Raw genomic sequence first — 19256 nt, 5'->3', positions numbered from 1 at the left:
TAGACATACGAATATTTTATTAAAACTGGAGGAATCTGAAATCCATTGATGATATACTGGAGATGCAAAAACATTGTAATGGACTAATGAAGAAACAGCCTCTACCACTATTCTGTATTTACTAATTAGTGCGTATATATAATACTTAAAGTAATCGTGCGTGTATATAATACTTGCATACTACTTTTTAATACATTTTCCACATAGATCCTGTGACTTGGCATGCTTAGTTTGTAAGTAATGAATGTATGCATGAAATTTTACTTTTTTTTTCAAACTTTTATTTATTAGTTAATTATTTTCAACCTAGCTCATCTTACCAATAATAATCAAGCAATTATGTCTTTATTTTACCTTTGACAACTGAAATAATTTATATGAGACTGATTCCTGCCGTAAAAGTGTGCTCTTGTTTTAAGGGAAAATGCTTCAACTGGAGGCGCTGTCTGGAATAAGTAGGTATCTACATTGTACTGCACTGACATTTGAAGAACAGCGAAACCAGCTCCCTTAGCCTGTACTTTTACAGTTCCCCATGCTTCTGGAATCTGGAAAATGTCATATAAATAGGAAACATATATAAGACATAATAATACAGCTTTGAATTCCAAATTTGTAACGACTTAATCACTGTTTCGAAGTCTTTTATCTTTGAGTAATATTTAATAACTGTCGCTCAGGTAAAATAACATTATATACAATTTACCTCAAGAATATCTTTCACATAAATAAGTGAGTGAATCTTTGATACAAAAGTGCCAATCCGCCTATCAATTACAAAGTAATTGATTCAATAAAGCATACCACAACAAAATGCACTTTCTGAACTGATATAACATAAAGGATTACCAGATGTCGACTTATAATAAGAAAACACTATGTCCTTATTAATTCAAAGATAAAATAAATTTTATTAATAGCTAGATATAGTAAAAATAAACAGTTGTATGATGTATGAACTAAGGAGTATTTGTAACAAGCACTGTATGGAAAAGAAGCGAAGCTTAGTTCAGTCGATTGAAAAAAAATTGAAATCTCCTTAAAACCCTGCAAAAGCAATAAATAAAAAAAATCTTTCGTTATGGAAATTTAATGTTAGAGTACGAAAAAAAAATTATTAAAGCTTACGGAGTGTAAGATTGTTTGACAATAAGACAAATAATACTTAAACAGTATGAAAAGTTTCTAATCAGATTTATTATTATTATTATTATTATTATTATTATTATTATTATTATTATTATTACTGAGCAAAACCCACAATAAAACTGGCATTTAACGAAAACGTTTCCCTAATTTTTTTCTAAAGGTATAGTAAATATTGGCAAATAGGTTATTTTCAGTTAGTAAATATGATAGGATTATTTTCTACAATTTATTAGAATATTATAGGAAGCGTGTTTACGGTGTTGTTCTTCCATAAACCGATAGCATGTAAAATGTCATCTCCTCTACAGTAGAGCCATCTACATATTGTCAACTGGATAAGACACAGTAGTTCCACTTGCCGAAAAAGATGACCAAAAGTCGAAAACGTAATTTTATCTTTCTAAAACTCAGTATATAGGGCGAATTTGATACTATTAAAAAAAAAAATCTAATATGGCGGACTTACCAATGAAAAATAATTCGATTTTGATAAAAATTGGGGGGCGCGGTGGCTCAGTGGTAGAGCGTTCACCTCCGGTGTTTGGGGTCCCTGGTTCGATCCCAGCTCGCGCCGTGTGGACTTTGTGGTGGACAAACACTGTGCTCATGGGTTTTCTCGGGGTTCTCCCGTTTCCTCCCACTTTCTTCATTCCACCATTTCTCCGATTTCTCATTATCACCGTCTCATTTAGCCTAACCGGCATAACTGTGGGACGTAAAACTTAAGGATTTCATTTTTTTCAATGAAAATTGATATGTATCCACATTAAATGAACTTATATACATTCAATAGCAATACATCACACTAGCTATCTTCTCGATATCTTTTTAAGATTGTTTAGTACCCTTCACAAGTAATGCATAAACTGTTAAAGAGCTGACAGACTGTTTGATTATGGTGTCTAATGGGGACATCAGCAGCGAGGAGTAAGCGTCACTGTTAAGTTGCAACATAATAAAAATAGTCAATTTAGCATTGGTAACAAACGACGTATCTTTTAGGGTCATAAAAAAATCAATTTTCTAGAGAAGTATGCATAAAAATGTACCCTCAAGTATGTCACTTGTTTCATCTCAATGAAATCTATGTCTCATCATTGAGCAACATTATAATGAAACAAAAATTAAAGTTTACGAGATAATAATAATTATGAGCTATATCTCATTCATCATACTATGTACTGACGTCTCATAATAAAAAAACTTGATGAACTGTTACACCTTTCAATAGGTTGCGTGGTTATCATACAGCATCATTTTTTAAAAAGAAGTTTCTTTTTGCTTCCTCAAAAGCTGAGCATGAGGATTTACACTCACCGATATCATTTCGTTCAATAGCGTCTATCTATTGGTGTACGCCTCATCTTCGAATTCCCCCTCCCCCCGGGCCACGAATAATTTAGACATCGGTCCTATTCGGTTTGTCATTAGGACCAGAGTATGTCACGTGATCAGGTCAAAAGTCACGTTGCGTGCTAATTCGAGTCTGGAGGCTCCAAATCCGGATGTGAGATATTTTAAGCACGTAAACTCCGCTTGGGTTACCCTGGGTAATTCGCAGAAGATGCATATACTTTATCATTATTGTTGATTTTACTCAAACAACTTGACTTTTGACAATGTTCTATCAATATTTGCCTTACGTACTGTACCTAGGTACATTGTTTTCAAGCAGTTCATCATACCTTTGCAATAAGCTTTCAATTAGATATCTCCTTATTACAGTTTTTGAGATATGTGGACGACATCATTTTTTCATTGATTTTCTATTGACTTTAATATTCATGTTTCGTGATTTCTTAGTATGTTTCATCCATTTTAGGACAATCTGCTTTTAAAATATAGAATCCACAAAGTCTCTTCTACATTTGAACTGAATCTCAGCCATTTCCCTATTTTGGTTTTTGAGATAAGTGGAGGAATTATTTGTTTCTCAGTGGTTTCCTATTGACATTAATATTAATGTTTTGCGCTTTTTGACTGTGTTCCATCCATTTTAGGGACAATTTGCTTTTGGAGTATAGAATCTACATAATTTCTTCTACATTTGAGCTGAATTTCAGCCATCTCCCCCAAAGTCTGTTTACATCATTGCAACCGGATAAGCTCTTTGTTTTAAGTACTGTCTTATCCTTTATACAGGTTTGTATATTACAAATAAGTAGATCTCAACAACCGTAGACTTCACTATATACTATCTACTTAATTATAACCTACCCTGTTAACTATCTTTTCGATATCTTCTTAAGACTCTTTAATATAACCTCATTTATTTTTGGATAAAGTTTTGTATATTCATTGAATTATTGCATACAATACATTTATTCTTTTTAATTACCGTTTGCCTATGGCTACAAATGGCAGAAATAATTCTAGTATTGTATAAGAGTAAAAATTATGATTACAACTATCACACTTGTATCTACATCAAAATACTTACGTCTACGTGTTGAAGAACGCCAAGGTTACTGTCTGTTATGTAAAGAGTTCTTACTGGGTCCTTCAAGGCTACTGCTTCAACAGTGATCGTTAATTGTGATACATCTCTTAGTCTGCTTTTCACAGTATATTCAGTTAATGCTTTCAATGCTACAGCAGAATCCTGAATTAAAATGGAGAAATGAATTCGTTAAAGTTATATTTTGATATACTTCTATGTAAATAATCTAAACCTTTTTTCTTAAGGTAATATTAACCTACAAAAGGGATTCTGCAAATTAACTTTTTAAGAAGAAAGAAAAGACGAAAGAAAACAGAAAACTTGGTTTAATTGCGTGAAAGGATGGGTGTCAGTGTGAAGTTCGGGCGACAAAGAATAGGAACATACAATGCAAGGTGTGTGGTGAAGTGATGCAATCTAAAAGAAAAACAAACCAGAGAAGAAAAAACACTAAGTTGCGCGTTATTAGCGGGAACAGTGGTGGTAGTGCTTCTAATTATCGGAGATATCGAACTAAATCCAGGCCCGAAATCCTTAGATGATTTATACAAGAAACTAGAAGACATGCACAAGAAAATATCTGGGATCTGTGACGACATGCACTCTTTCAGAAAAGAGTTGGCCAACGTCTCTAAGGAAGTTCAAGAACTAAAGCAAGTAAATAAACTGTTGAAGGAACAAGTAGAATTAAACAGAATCACGATAGATAAATTAGAAAACCATTCTCGTAGGATCAATTTGATATTCAGGAACATTCAAGGCAAGGACAATGAAACTTGGGAAGATACAGAACATCTTGTGAAATCCTTTTGCAAAGAACAGTTAAAACTTGAACTTAATTCCTATGAAATCGAGAGGGCTCATAGATTATCAAAAGAAGCAAGTGCACCGATAATAGTAAAGTTCGCGACATATAAAAGAAACTCGGAAGTACTAAAGAATGCATATCGATGTCGGGGTTGTCCTGTTATAATACACGAGGACTTTTCACCGGCCGTTAGAATGATACGTAAAGAACTCGTAGTGTATATGAAAGAAGAAAGATCCCGAGTAAAGTTACAATTTGACTAACTACATTGATAACAAAGGATATACTTTAGGTGATTTACAAGCAATGAAAACTGAAACGTCTTCAAGTATTACCTTTTGGACACCGAACAACCAAGAAGAAAGTGATATAGCAACACTGCAGTAGTTTCCGGCGAGTGAACCAGGGCAGCGGACAAGAGGACAAAGGGGTGCTGTCTCCAGTCACCCTCGGGGCAGAGGAAGAACCATCTGATGCCAAGCTGGCTCTTCAGGTAAGCTACTAACAACTGAAATATTGAAATCAATCAACTACAAAGAATGCACCACAGACGAAAGGGGGAGCCTCCGAACTGCAATTTCTAAATGTGGGTGGGGATCAACCAGTTTTTCTATTCCTGAAATTTCTATTGTGTTAAATAAAGACAACGTTCTTAGAAATAACAAACAGAAGAAGAAGTGTACCCTCATAAACATTTATATGCAAAATTGCAGAGGTTTAAGGACAAAGATGTCATCGTTCGTTTGTAATGTGTTATCGTCCAATTTTGACCTAATTGCAATCTGTGAAACTTGGCTTCAAAATGAACACTATGATTCACTGATTCTTGACGATCGCTATTATATGTATAGGACAGATAGAGATAACAAAAGAACAGGGAAAACCAAGGGAGGGGGAGTACTGTTAACGGTCTTAAAAAGTATAAAGTAGTAATGATTGACTGTTTATCAAATGAATATGTAGAATGTCTATTGGTTAAATTGTTATGCGAAAAAGTAACTATATATATTCTGTTAGTATATTTTATACCGGAGTCACCTACTGAAAAAATATGAGGAAGTGTTCGACATAATTGATTCAAAATGTCCATCAGGTTGTATCCTTCTCATACTTGGTGACTTCAATTTACCGGACGGAAATTTCAATGACTACAATAGTTATCTCAAAATTCCGGCCAAACTACAATGCATTAAAAATTTCATGTCATTTAACAATTTACAGTCATTTAATAATGTACATAATAAATTCGGTAAAACTCTTGATCTAGTTCTAAGTAATTTAGACCACGTAAAAGTTAGCAAAGAACCTTATTCCTTTGTCAAAGAAGATGAACATTACCCTACTCTGAACGTTGAAATACAATTGGATCGTCTAAAACAAGCAAAATCTAAGCGTAATGTAACGGGATATAATTTTAGAAAGGCAGACTTCAAAAAATTTTACACTGAACTTGGGCTGGTAAACTGGGACTACCTTACAGGATACAATGATATAGACGAAGCTGTTAAATGCTTTTACGACACTATATATAGCATATTTGACCTCTGTGTTCCAAAGAAAACAAAAACCCCGCAAAACTATCCAACGTGGTTCACTCTGGATATAATTAAGAAAATTAAATCAAAAACATATCATCATAGGAAATTAAAAAAGAGGGAGGGGAGTAAAAGTTTCCATCAACAAGAATTCAATAGATTACGGACAGAAATTAAAAATGAGGTACGGAATGCATATAAGAATTTTGTATTAATGTCCGAGGCATCCTTAGAACAAAATCCATCCGAATTATGGAATTTTGTAAAAAGTAAGACACGGCATTTAAATGCCGAATTCTTGTCTAATAATAGTAAAGAAATAAACAACGACGACGAAATCGCTAAGGAGTTTGCGGACTACTTTCAGTTTGTATACAGTAAAACTAAAGACAATACAACAGAACAGTCAGTGTGGGTAGATAACGCTCTAAATATACTGCGTATATCATCAATAGAAATGCAGGAAATTGCTAATATAATAAAAAAGATAAAATCCAAAAGAGCAGTAGGTCCCGATGGAATCCCAAGCTATATTGTAAAGGGTTGTATACATCACTTCCTAACACCGTTGAACATTATATTTAACCTGTCAATTAAATCCGGAAAATTCCCTAATGAGTGGAAAACAACGAGAGTTTCACCTATCCCGAAATCGAATAATAATAAGAGAGAAATTAAAAACTATAGACTCATCTCAATCTTAAGCACCTTTGCTAAAATTTATGAAACAGTCTTATACCAGCGGATAATAGAACACGTGCGACCATCTATATCAGAATCACAACATGGCTTTCTTACAGGCAGGTCAACGGTCACAAATCTTAGTCTAATATCTACCTTTATAAGTAAAACACTAGACTTGGGGGGACAAGTAGATGTAATATACATAGATTTCGCGAAAGCGTTCGACAGCGTAAATCATAATAGATTGCTCAGCAAGCTTAAACAATTTAGCTTCAGCAGCGAACTTATTGATTTATTTAAATCTTACTTGGAAAACAGAAAGCAATTCGTCGTGTACAAAGGTTGTAAGTCTCAGGAGTATGTACAACTATCAGGGGTGCCACAGGGGTCACATTTAGGGCCATTGTTGTTTCTACTATTTATCAATGATCTACCGCGAAGTATACAAAACTCTCACACGCTGATATTTGCAGATGATGTTAAAATATACATGGCAATAGAAACATTAAATGACTGTAAAATGCTTCAAAATGACTTGAATGAACTGATGGAATGGTCCAAAGAGAACATCATAAACGTGAACACTAACAAATGCAATGTAATGTCCTTTACAAACCGCAAAACCCCTCAGAAATTTTCGTATAAGATGAATGACATCACTTTACCAACCTCGGATCTGTCAGGGACTTAGGGGTGGTATATGACGGAAATTTAACACTAAATAATCACATAAATCACATGATTGACCAGGCGTACAGAAACCTTGGATTCATCATCAAGATCAGTAAAGAGTTTACTAGTATTACCGCTATCCGAAAGCTATATGAACACTACGTACGTACAAAACTCGAATACGCAGCCACTATATGGAACCCTCACACAAAAACAAATTTAAATAATATAGAAAAAGTTCAGAATAAATATCTAAAGTACTTGACATATAGGGAGACACAAGTATATCCGAAAACATATAATAGTCGATCTTTAAATTTAAACTTTAATACATTAAGTCTAGAACAGCGACGAATAATGCAAGATACGTTGTTTCTATTTAAGTTATTTAACAATAAAATCGACTGCGCCAATTTACTGCAAGAATTTAAAATACGCACTCCTACAAATGTAACTCGTCTTGAAAATTTCAATTACTTTTATTGCGACAGATTACACATGAATGCAAACAAGAGGTCACCAGTATGGAGATTGAGTACAACCTACAATAGGTTAACAAAATACACAATGGATTTGGATATTAATAGTAACAGCCTAAGTCAATTCAAGGCAGTTCTTTGTAATATAATAAGAAATAATTGTAAATGAAAAAACATCAATGATATTGCAATTACATTACAACTATAAGTGTATTATAAGTATGAATGTGTTATAGTCGCTTAATACATGTAACGGACACTGTAATTGGGTTATGTAGTCTATTGTGTGTAGAAATAAATAAATAATGTATTTCTTCTCTACTATCAGCAATTAAAACTAGTTAGGTTGATCAAGATTTCGGTCAATGACAGAGGCGGTTCCAGATTTCGGTTTGGGGACATCAGCTTAGCCGATAAGCTACGAGGAGGGAAACCTATGCAGCTAGATAACGATATTCTGCGAGCAGCGGAGGAAGCAAATCGAATGCAAACTATTGAAGAACTGCACAGTGAACTCAATGTCACTCATTCGACTGTTCATCGTCATCTGCAGGACCTTAGGTACGTGTCGAAATTCGTAAAAGGGTACTCATGCGTTAACGCCTCAACAGAAGCACCAGCGAGTAGACATCTGCAGTTGCCTGCCCGTTCATCACAGACGTCATTTCTGGAGAGAATGGTGACAAAGGATGAAAAATGGGTCTTTTACAATAATATTATACGCAAACGTCAGTTGGCACCTAAAAGGGAGCGCAGGAACTGTGCCAAAATAGACCTCCACCCCTGCAAAGTGATATTGAGTGTTTGGTTTAATACCCGTGGAATAATCCATTTCGAGCCTCTTGCCACGTAACCAGACAATCAATGCAGAGGACTTTGAACGCTTACGGACTGCATTATTGGAGAAATGTCCTGCTCTGGTTCTTCGCAGGGGTGTGCTCATCCATGGTGATAACGCACGCCTACATACGGCAAGAAGGACCTGTGCCAAGATTGAGTAATGGGGTTGAAAGAAAATCTCCCACCTGGCGTTTTCACCATATCTTGCACCAACAGACTACTATCTTTTTCGCAGCCTGCAAAACCACCTTTTCGGGAAAACACTGCAAAATCACGGCGACGTGCGACAAACAGTGACCCAGTTCTTTGCCACCAAAACCGGTGACTTCTTTCAGCGGGGGATTCAACAACTGATTGACAGTGACAAGAGTGTTGAGTCCGATGGAGATTATTTTCCAGACTAATGGTAGTGATCCTTGTAAGTTATCGTTTGTCACGGTGCAAAATACATTACTTACGGGATGACCCGGTAAATAAGACATAGCTATGATGTATTTCCTTTCGAAGCACCATTTCCGCGTATATGATTTATAGAAATACACATCTAATTAACCATACTATGTATTGTGGTCTTGCTTGTATCATAATGAAAGGCTTAATAGGGAAATCTTTTGGTATCAGTCTCACTTTTAATAACTGGGGGGGGGGGGTTCTCGTATAGCACCAATATTTCTATGAAATTGTTTTTGTCAATTTTCTCGGAAACTACTCATGAAGATTTATAGTTGAGCATGTCATTTTGTTAAGTACGATGAGATCTAACGATTGATATATATGTGTCTCATATTGGGACGACTTTATATCCATTATATGCTAACAATATTGTAGAAATTACGACAAAGAAATTTTAATAGCCAATAGAAGATTTAAAAATTCTTCATATAAGACAGCTATTTAGAGGGACACATGGTCACCGTATTTCCACATGGTTTGCAGCATTGTGCGTTTATCATCAAGTTTTAATTCAGAATAGTAACGATATTCATATTTACAACTGTGTTGGAGATTCTTCATATTAACAGAAATAGCTACTCATCTCTTAATGTATATACAAAATCCTTCCTGATATTTCAGGTCTTTTACGAGATCTTCTTTGAATTGTTCCAGATATTTCGGTTCAGATAAAAGATCACTTATAGGCCTCAAATATCAGGAACAATTTTGCATGCACATAAAGTGCGGTTGTTATCTAAAGATTAGCTAGTCAAACCCTGAGACTTACTTGTGTAGACGCCCATCCACCGTCCGTGAGCCTCTGAGCATTTAACCATTTGACAATAGGTTCAATCAAAAGTTCTCGTCGTGCTACATAAGTTAGAAGAGCATATGCAGTCGTCTCAATGTTATTGGAATCATATTTATACGGCAATCGCGGAAGCAAAAATGGCCTTTGATTTTCCAGTTTGTATGGTGGCGTTGGAACTGCCTCCTTGGCGAAGTAAGTTAAGCCTCCTGAAATTATATAAATGAATACTGATTTCAGTTTAACACTACAAAACACAGGAACGACGGATTCACATTTAAGGAGACTACAGAAAATAATATATATTGTCTTACCCATGAGAAAATGTGGGGAAAAGAAACATACATGACAGCAGGTTACACAGCAATACAATCAATGTAATTTAATTTAATGATATTAGGATCCTCGCTATGTTCTCCAATTCTTATTCTAAAGATCTGTAAATAATATAATATCAATACCAATGATAATTTTAAAGAAAAAAAATATTAAACAACTGATAGCCACATCAATAACTTCCATAAAGCGCAGAAATTTGAGTACCTAACAAGCATGACTTCATAAGGTGTGCTCAAACTCCCCCGTTAGTCTAGCTAACGAACGCGCCTTTGGTGCATAGGGTCCCAGGTTTGATTTGCGGCAGGAAAGCATTGAAATTTGAACGAATTGCGATGGTTCTGATTCCACCTTAAACAGTAGATCCATGTCTCATACAACCTTGGTGCTAGAAAGAGACACTAAACTTTAACAAGCAACAACACTGAAGAGTGCTCATAGGCTTCTTGACTCACAGGCGTCTCTGGCAGGGGGGACACGTCCCTCCCCCCAATATTTTGAAGTACAAAATATTCAATATTTTATTCTAATTTAATTATTTACTAACAATATAATAACATAAATAATAATAATTTTTTTATTTGGAATATAATATTCAGGCTGTGAAACGATTACAACAAAGTTCTTGATATACCTCAGGGGATCCGTGAAGGTAAGCAGAAGGGTAAAAATGGAATCGAAGATAATAAACAAGTTGGACTAGGAAGTACCATTTAAATCAATTTTTTTGATGTCCCCCCAAAAAATTTACATGCCAGAGACGCCAGTGTCTTGACTAAAGAGAAGACTACAGTCTATCTATTAGTTCATTTAATGTTATATACAATTATTTTAATACCTAAGCGATTTGTGCGATATTTGCGAAAATCAGAAAGAAGTAATGAAGAATCTTACAAGAACGCAGTGGACTAGGTGGTGTAGTGATTAACGGATCAGCACGGTACACAGGAAAACCGAATTCAATTCTCCAATCCAGTCGTATATTTTTCACTCTTTGTGTATAATTGAATTTGCACTAATAGAGAGACTGCTGTGATAGAAAAAAAAATACCTATTTTCCTCCATTTATCGTATGTAATACGTAAACTTTTTAATTTTTCATTCGGTAATTATGCTTTATGGATAAACAGAAATTGTGAAAATTCTGTGGTATCTTTCTTTTTAAGTAGCTTAGAAAAAAAAAAAAAAAGCAAATTTAAAAGCAATGGCTACGTACGAAAATCTTGCTACTGCATTTCATAATTTAAAAAACTAGGACAATGTATTTAATTTTACGGTAATTTTGAACACAATAAAATGGCGCAAATATTACTTGACATGACTTTGAAGGTGGGTATTAACAGGAAGTATACCAATATATGTATTTTGTCATTATTGGCACGACACTTGCCACAACTGAGGAGCTTCCATACACCACGGTCTTCAGCTAACTTTATGTACGATGTTTCTGTTTTAATACCGTCCATCAATCATAGCCTCTTTCTCCCCGTCTCCCTCTTTCCCGCCACCAAACCCTCTAGCATATCCCTCATGTTACAGTTCCTTCTTCGCGAAAGCCCAATTATTTATTCTTTCTCTTTTTAATTACATCGAAATATCTTTCTTTTCACCCCCACTATTTCTAATACCTACTCATTGCATTTTCCGTTCGACCTTGCTAATGCTCTACATTCTTTTCCACACCCACATTTGGAAAATCTCCCCTATCTTTTATAGCATTTGTGTAATGTTCAAGTTTCTATTCCATATAGTACGACACTACATACGACTCGTTTGACGAGTCCTTTTTAATTCCTTTTTTGTTTCTTCAATGACCTACGAAATATACTCTTCATATTCCTAAATGCTTCTTTCGTTATTCCTATTCTTGCTTTTGTTTCATGTTCGCACTTCATACTATCCAAGTATTGACACCGACCGCTTTGTTCCAATCACTATGGCTTTTGTCTCTCCAATGTTTATTTTCATCCCATATTCTTCACAGCCCTTCCTCAAGTTTTCTAAAATCTAATTAATTTTCTTTTCAGAAAATTAATTAGATTCTGCATTCTAATTAATTTTCCCGCATTCTGCAACAAATACTATATCACCTACAAACCGTATATATATTTAATTATTCCAACTCCTACCGAAATATGGTCTTCATTATGTAGGCTCTGCTTCACTATCTCTTATAGATATATATTAAATAATGTTGGCGAGACGCAACACTCCTGTCGAACTCTCCTTCCAATTGCACTCTCCTTTGTCATTTCTTCTATTCTAACACGTACTTTTTATTTCATATATAAGATTCTTACGAGTCTTTCATCTTTTTATTCAGCTCAACAAAAAATCCCAGTTCACACGCTCAAAAGTCTTTTCTAAATCAATAAATACAACATACACTTTTTTTTCGATACATTACTTCCAATTAATAATTCATTTATTGATACAGCGAAAAGAAACTGAGATTTTCCGAGAACGCACATATTGTGTATGGTCACCAATTCAAACCTATAGAACTTCGAGTAAAGATTAAATATAAGATGAATTATCAAAAGTAAATGTTGATTTTCCTGTTGTACTGACTGTCTATATTAACTGACATATCTGAGTTCCTTTCAATACCTGACTTCCCTACCACTTAATGCACAATCGTAGGATAAAACAGCGTGTCCATAAAAATACTATCATTCTTCAAAGTGGTATTACGTCACTTTGGATAATCGTATTTAAATGAAATTGGTCACACTTGAAAGAAAAACTCAAACATTTTTGTGCATGTCAACAATGGACGGGATCAAACACAGAAAAAGTAAATTCACTCATGTTTACTTTGTGATTAATCGATATGGATTCATTGTTGGATATTTGGCAGGCAGTTGCTGTTTGTGCTGCAACTTACTTGGGAAGCTTTTATGTTTGTGTACTGTTATGCCATAACGTGTAACGTAAATTTATTTCCTTTCGCTGTGTTGTGTTGTTATTAAAGAATAAATTTTAAGGAGTTATGGCGACTTCACAAGAACGAAGTTGGTGTGTTTTGGAATATCACAGCACGCAGAGTCTGGTGCAAAGTTCAGCGTGCTTTTAGCCGAAGGTTTCAACATCAAGCTCCTACACACACTCATTGCTATGTACCCCCATTGCGTCAAAACCTACAAGAAGTGCAAGGTATCAGTGCTGCCATTCAGTCCTTTTCATCAGATATGTTGGAGCGTGTGTGGCATGAATGGAAATATCGTCTTGATGTCTGCATCGCCACTCATGGGGGGCCCACATTCAGTGTCTACGACGTATAGTAAAAATATGAGTTTTTCTTTAAAATGTGACCAGTTTCATTTAACTACAATTATCCAAAGCGACGTAATACCACTTTAAAATATGATAGTATTTTTATGGACACGCTATGTAGCAAAAGTCATATGTAGTATATTATCAAGTTTTTGTAGGGAAGAGCACCGTTCGAGCATCACAATTGAAAGATTCGGTGTTCTAATCCCCTGGCCATCTATCCTGGTTGCCTTCTAAGGATTTTCTTTTTTTTTTTAAATCTAACTTGGTAAAGATATATCCTGGTAGATTTCCTTCCCATTTTCATTGATAATACTACAACTATATCTGGAAACAAGTTAAACAATTAATAATTCCTCTACAGCCTCCCTTGTTCCAAATCAATTTGTACATGGAATTAATATGACATTATTAAATAGGAAGTTTGAAGTAAATCCTCCACATCTCACACAAAGGCGTTGTATATTTTAAATTTGTGAACCTTGTTAAAGAAACTCAGAATTAGGATTAATCATGTTCTTGAAAACCTTTGGTTTTGAATACCTATTTTACCACATACGTAACGTATAAAAGACAGCATATATTGTGCAATTACTTCCTCTTACAATATGTAAAATGATTTTAACACAGGTGTCGCTTCGAATTATCTTCCAGTGTCATTCAAGTTTTCATGATTTTGATACATAAGACAACTAAATATAATGCAAATTTACTTGGGAATTTATTTGACCATATAATGAATTAATATTACTTAAACGCTTAAGAAAAAAAACAGTATTATTTACATTATGGGAAAATTACTTCTTGAAGTAACTACTTGCAACATGCGCATCACATTCGATTGCTGATGTGTATTATTCAGTCTCCCATTTTGGGAATTGTTCACAAGATTTTTCGATGAACAGTTTTATGTATAATTCTATTTCTTTCAAAGGTATTCAGTCGATATGTATTAATATATATATATATATATATATATATATATATATAAAAAGATTAACGTGAACGTTACCTTCATGTCGAGCGTGTTTCGTTAAGATGTTAAATGCATGTTCTGCGGTGGGAGCTCTGCTCAGCATCAGAGCATATGCCACAATTGCTACTTCATAAGGTTCTCCTCGGTCCTCTAATAATTTTAGATTTCGCTCCAACCAACGGATAGCTTTTGCTTGTGCCAAAGCTACTTGTGACCCAAGTCCCTAAAGGGTAGAAAAAAATCTCAATTACTACTAGAAGAACAAAATGTTTTATATTTAATAGTACGGAAAATAATTAAATGAAAACGTGCAGATACGAGTTTTAACGTATATCTATGTCACAGATTAATTATTTAACCCATAATATTATAACTTGAGTAAATACAGTGTTGTTTTAAAAATTCTGCCATTGATTTCTCTTTAAAGGAGCCCATCTTATTTAGCTCTTTGAGATCTTTATTTCAAGGTAAAATACTAAATTGCCCTTATATTCAGTTGCGGATTACCAAATAGGCCCACTAGACACGTGCCTAGGAGAAGCAACTCCTGAATTACTGGTTTTCTTCAGTAATTATTGCCATGCTTGGTCAAAAAATAAAAATAAATAAAATAAAATAAAAGTCATTAAAACACACACACACACACACAAGGAAAAAGTACATTTCATTTTGACATCTTTGGTTTTTATATGGTGGAATACTCACCCCAGTCAAATCTTTAACTGTTTCCAATGTTATAAGTACATGCGCCGTAAGAGAAATGTTTCGGAACTTTATATGGTCATTTGGCCACCTCAGGGAGGAGTTCATTTTTCTATCTGGAAGCCAAGTTATTTCATAAAATGCTCCATCTTCAGTTTGATATTTCAACAACCAGGATACTGCTTTTGCAATCACCTGTAAATTTTGGAAGTATTAAAACATACGTAGATTTAACATAACTTTATTTATTTATTTAATTACCAGTACGCTCCTGAGACAATGAATAAAAGTCACACAAAATCTTAACAATGTGTTACTTCAATGCTGTTCAACCTAATCCCAATTTCAGTTTGAAAAATTAGTGTAATTTATTTTTATTTATTTTTTTTTTTTCAGAAATTCTTATAGTGGTATTTATGCTTAATGAAATATTTATCCAGTCATTATATATATCAAGGGATATATATGACTTTTTGTTAAATACTGTACACTAAACTCGATATATTACTGTAATTTAAAGTCTAAACACTTGATTCTTGTTCACAAATGCCATTCAAGTCACTAAAGGACATGCACAATAATAATTGAATTTGAATTGATGAATGACCTTATTTAATAGAGTAAAATTTGATGTTCGAGTGTATATTAAAAATATAAATTTAACTCAAGATATATATTCAAAATTATAATTATATATATACATACAATTACAAAATTATAATTATATTACTGATACTACATTGAGATGAAGTAAAGCTGTAGAAACTCATGAAAATTACCTGTGGATCGATGTATATAAAATTTTCCCATTCATAGAAACTAGCCTCTTGCAACATACGAGCACAATATGCCGTCAACCACACGCTAGAAGCAGACTGATTCCTGAAATTCAATATTAGAGAAACGTGATCGTGTTAATTTCAGTTAACTTGTTTAATGTAAGAGCCTTATTTGCAAAAAATATTTTAAAATATATTTTTCAGATGATAGGATACAGTACTAATTTTAACTTCATGGTTTCGAGCTACATAACCTTAATTTAATTTTATGCTAAGATGTATTTTATAAAGAGTATATATTTTTTCCAATGTTAGATTTTATTGTCCAGACCACATTCTATATTTTCTTTCTCAAATGTGTGACTGAATAAACTACAATAATAATAATAATAATAATAATAATAATAATAATAATAATAATAATAATAATAATAATAATAATAATAATAATAATAATAATAATAATAATAATATCACCAATACCACCAAGAAGCCTACCTTTAAAGAAATTTAATTCTAGCTAACGCATGAAATTTTCGTTAACATTTACAACACAAAAATACACGAGAATGCTCAAAAGTTGTAAGTAAATAAACGAAAAGCTACATACCAGTCACTTCGGAATAAGCTGAACGATCCATCACTCTTCATGTAGGACAGTTGTTGTTGATAAGCTATATTCATGTAATAAAATGCTTGTTTCTCTAGCGTTCTATTACGCTGATTGATTAGTCTCATGTACATTGTTGTGTAAAAATTTGCAGCAAAGCTAAACATATTTTGTTCTGCACAATCCTAAATTAGAAAAAAAAAAATTAAAACAATATTATTAATTTATATATACACAAGGTAGATCACTTATGTTGATACGTCCTTACAACTTTAAAAATGTTGAAACTTTGTGCTATGCAAATATCGACAGGGACATATTGTTCACATATTTTGTGATACCACCACATCACCAGTGCTGCCAATTCAACATAAAGTTTTACTTTTTTTTTTTTTTTTCTTTCTTAAATGACACTCTTGTATGTCAGGTCAGGTTATTACATATTTAAATTTTACTTGTTCAACAAAAATTTACAATATCATATTTATTATTCTGTGTTGCAAACTAAGGATAGTATACTATCAGAAACATCTGAATTTTAAAGATCTCTACAGCACTAATTCAAGCAAAACGAACGGGCAGATGCATACCTTAGTGCCGAATACTATGATCATCTTACAACATTTCAAATGAAAAGGAATGAAGTTACGAGGAATTGAAAATTTGGCTTTTTTTTTTTTTTTTTAAGGCTTTATTTCAAAAACAAACTGCTTCGAGAAATACAACGTCCAATTACATAGATGATCTTAAATAGATATAAAGATTATCACACCCTTTACATCAATTTGACCGGAGATGCAGTAAATACTGATAAAGTTTGTAATACTGCTTAAAATTATTTAAGAGCGAGAACTTTTAATTCATTTACTACAAACTTATTATTGTAATGTTACAGAAGTAAAGGAAAGCAACATTTATTTTTAAAAGTTCCCATAAATACGCCATTTTTAAGCAGTATAGTAATATTTACCGATGTTTTTCATATCTGCGAAATGGGTGAGAGAAACCAAATTGCCGTAAACGGGTTTATGATCTTTGTGTCTATTGAAAACGATCAATGTAATTAGATGTGATACTTATCTAAGCACTTTTCCGAAATAAGGTTCTCTGGAAAAAAAAAAAAAAGTAAAATTTTCAATTCCTTGTAACTTACTTTCTACTTATTCGAGCTACGTCATGTAATGATCGTAGTATCCGATACTAAAGTACTTTGAATGTTCTTTACTCCGTCCGTCTCACTTGCGTTATTACTGTTGTAGACTCCTCCAACGCTTGATTGTTTTCGATGTTTGTGATTCTGGAGCGTTCTTAGTTTGTAACACTGAATAATACTGTTCGTTTAATATGCAGATTTGAAATGTGTAATAACATGAGGTAATTTTATTTTTTTACAAAATGGTAACATAATGGTATCAAAATGGTTGACAACAGAGTTCATTTGGTGGTATTGTAGATATGTCAAACGATGTCCCCGTGTTGTAGCACCCTATATAATTAGCACATGCTTCACGATCTACATCCTTATCGTATCAGTAGTACAAGCTATCTCTATTCAACTATTTGTAGAGAGACCACATTATACCAGTTCAGTTTCGAAAAATCTTAACATATTTATTATAGTTAATTTTCTAGATGGGGAAATTGAGACAAAATAACTACTTTTTTTTTTTTTTTGTACTATGGATACTTTTAAGCTATATGAGTGCTAATTTTTCAACTGAAATCAATGAATTATTTAAGCCACAACTATATTAAAGAGAAATCCAGAATATTTCTAAAATGACGTTAGTCTACAAATAAAAATTTAATCCGTGGCTTATGCCTGAAAATTAATCTCCTTCATACTACGTTACTAATTTTCTAGTTCTTCATTAAGGAACTATACCCTTAATTTAATACCATTAGAGAAAAATTATAATTATAATTGCTCACCATAGGTAAATGTAACAAAGAAGTTGCATTCACTGGCATTGTAGGGAAAATTGGACCTACAACATCTCCCACTACAGTAATTTGGGCTTTATTTGATCCATAAATGTAGTAACGTTTTTCGTCGTAAGGAATGATAGGTGTCTCCGTCACATTCACATGCATATGCTGGAACACATATGCCCTATTACTCAAATCTAGCAAAACGGATTGATGTCTATACTGTGGCAACCCATCCGACTGAAAAGAAAGAAATTATAAATTAGTTTTCCAAATACTTAATGGTGTAATTTATTTAAAGAATTATTAAATTATCTTGGCTACTGAAACCTTTTAAGAGGTTTCAGTACAATTAGGATTTGAACAACTCTACTCGTTGCTTTTCTTTCTTTCTTTCTTTTCCAACAGTATGCGAAAGCAAATAATAATTATTTAGCTTTAAAACTGCATTTTCATTTTTCTGGTATTTTCTTTCTCAGTTTTAACAAAATGGATGTGACTAATAATAATTTAAAGTGAGATTTTTCCTTAATGTTTCACAACAATGTCACAAATTTCAAAGCTTTAACCCGTGACTAATAATAATGATTGAAAGTGAGGGTTTTCCCTAATGTTTCACAACAATGCTACAAATTTCAAAGCTTTTAACTCGTGACTAATAATAATTGAAAGTGAGGGTTTTCCCTAATGTTTCACAACAATGCTAAAAATTCCAAAGCTTTAGCTCGTGAATAATAAAAATTGAAAGTGAAGGTTTTCCCTAATGTTTCACAACAATGCTACAAATTTCAAAGCTTT

General features: G+C 33.4%; 1 protein-coding gene across 4 annotated transcripts in view; it reads right to left on the bottom strand.

The window, feature by feature from the left end:
• Nucleotides 1-19256, bottom strand: part of Mcr (macroglobulin complement-related) — a 662510-nt gene that overhangs the window by 16611 nt on the left and 626643 nt on the right. For all 4 annotated transcript variants that reach the window (XM_081760841.1, XM_081760848.1, XM_081760844.1 and 1 more), the window contains 8 exons: nucleotides 18462-18698; nucleotides 16530-16714; nucleotides 15920-16022; nucleotides 15144-15335; nucleotides 14475-14661; nucleotides 9830-10059; nucleotides 3590-3751; nucleotides 355-548 (listed from right to left, as the gene is read on the bottom strand). In XM_081760841.1, the coding sequence (XP_081616967.1) occupies nucleotides 355-548; nucleotides 3590-3751; nucleotides 9830-10059; nucleotides 14475-14661; nucleotides 15144-15335; nucleotides 15920-16022; nucleotides 16530-16714; nucleotides 18462-18698 (1490 nt within the window). The remainder of the gene's footprint in view (nucleotides 1-354; nucleotides 549-3589; nucleotides 3752-9829; nucleotides 10060-14474; nucleotides 14662-15143; nucleotides 15336-15919; nucleotides 16023-16529; nucleotides 16715-18461; nucleotides 18699-19256) is intronic.

Source organism: Thermobia domestica, chromosome 1 (genome assembly GCF_964235325.1).
Source record: "Thermobia domestica chromosome 1, izTheDome1.hap1.1, whole genome shotgun sequence".
NCBI lineage: Eukaryota > Metazoa > Arthropoda > Insecta > Zygentoma > Lepismatidae > Thermobia > Thermobia domestica.
The sequence above is the reverse complement of the archived record's forward strand: the minus strand, read 5'-3'. Positions and strand labels throughout refer to the sequence as shown.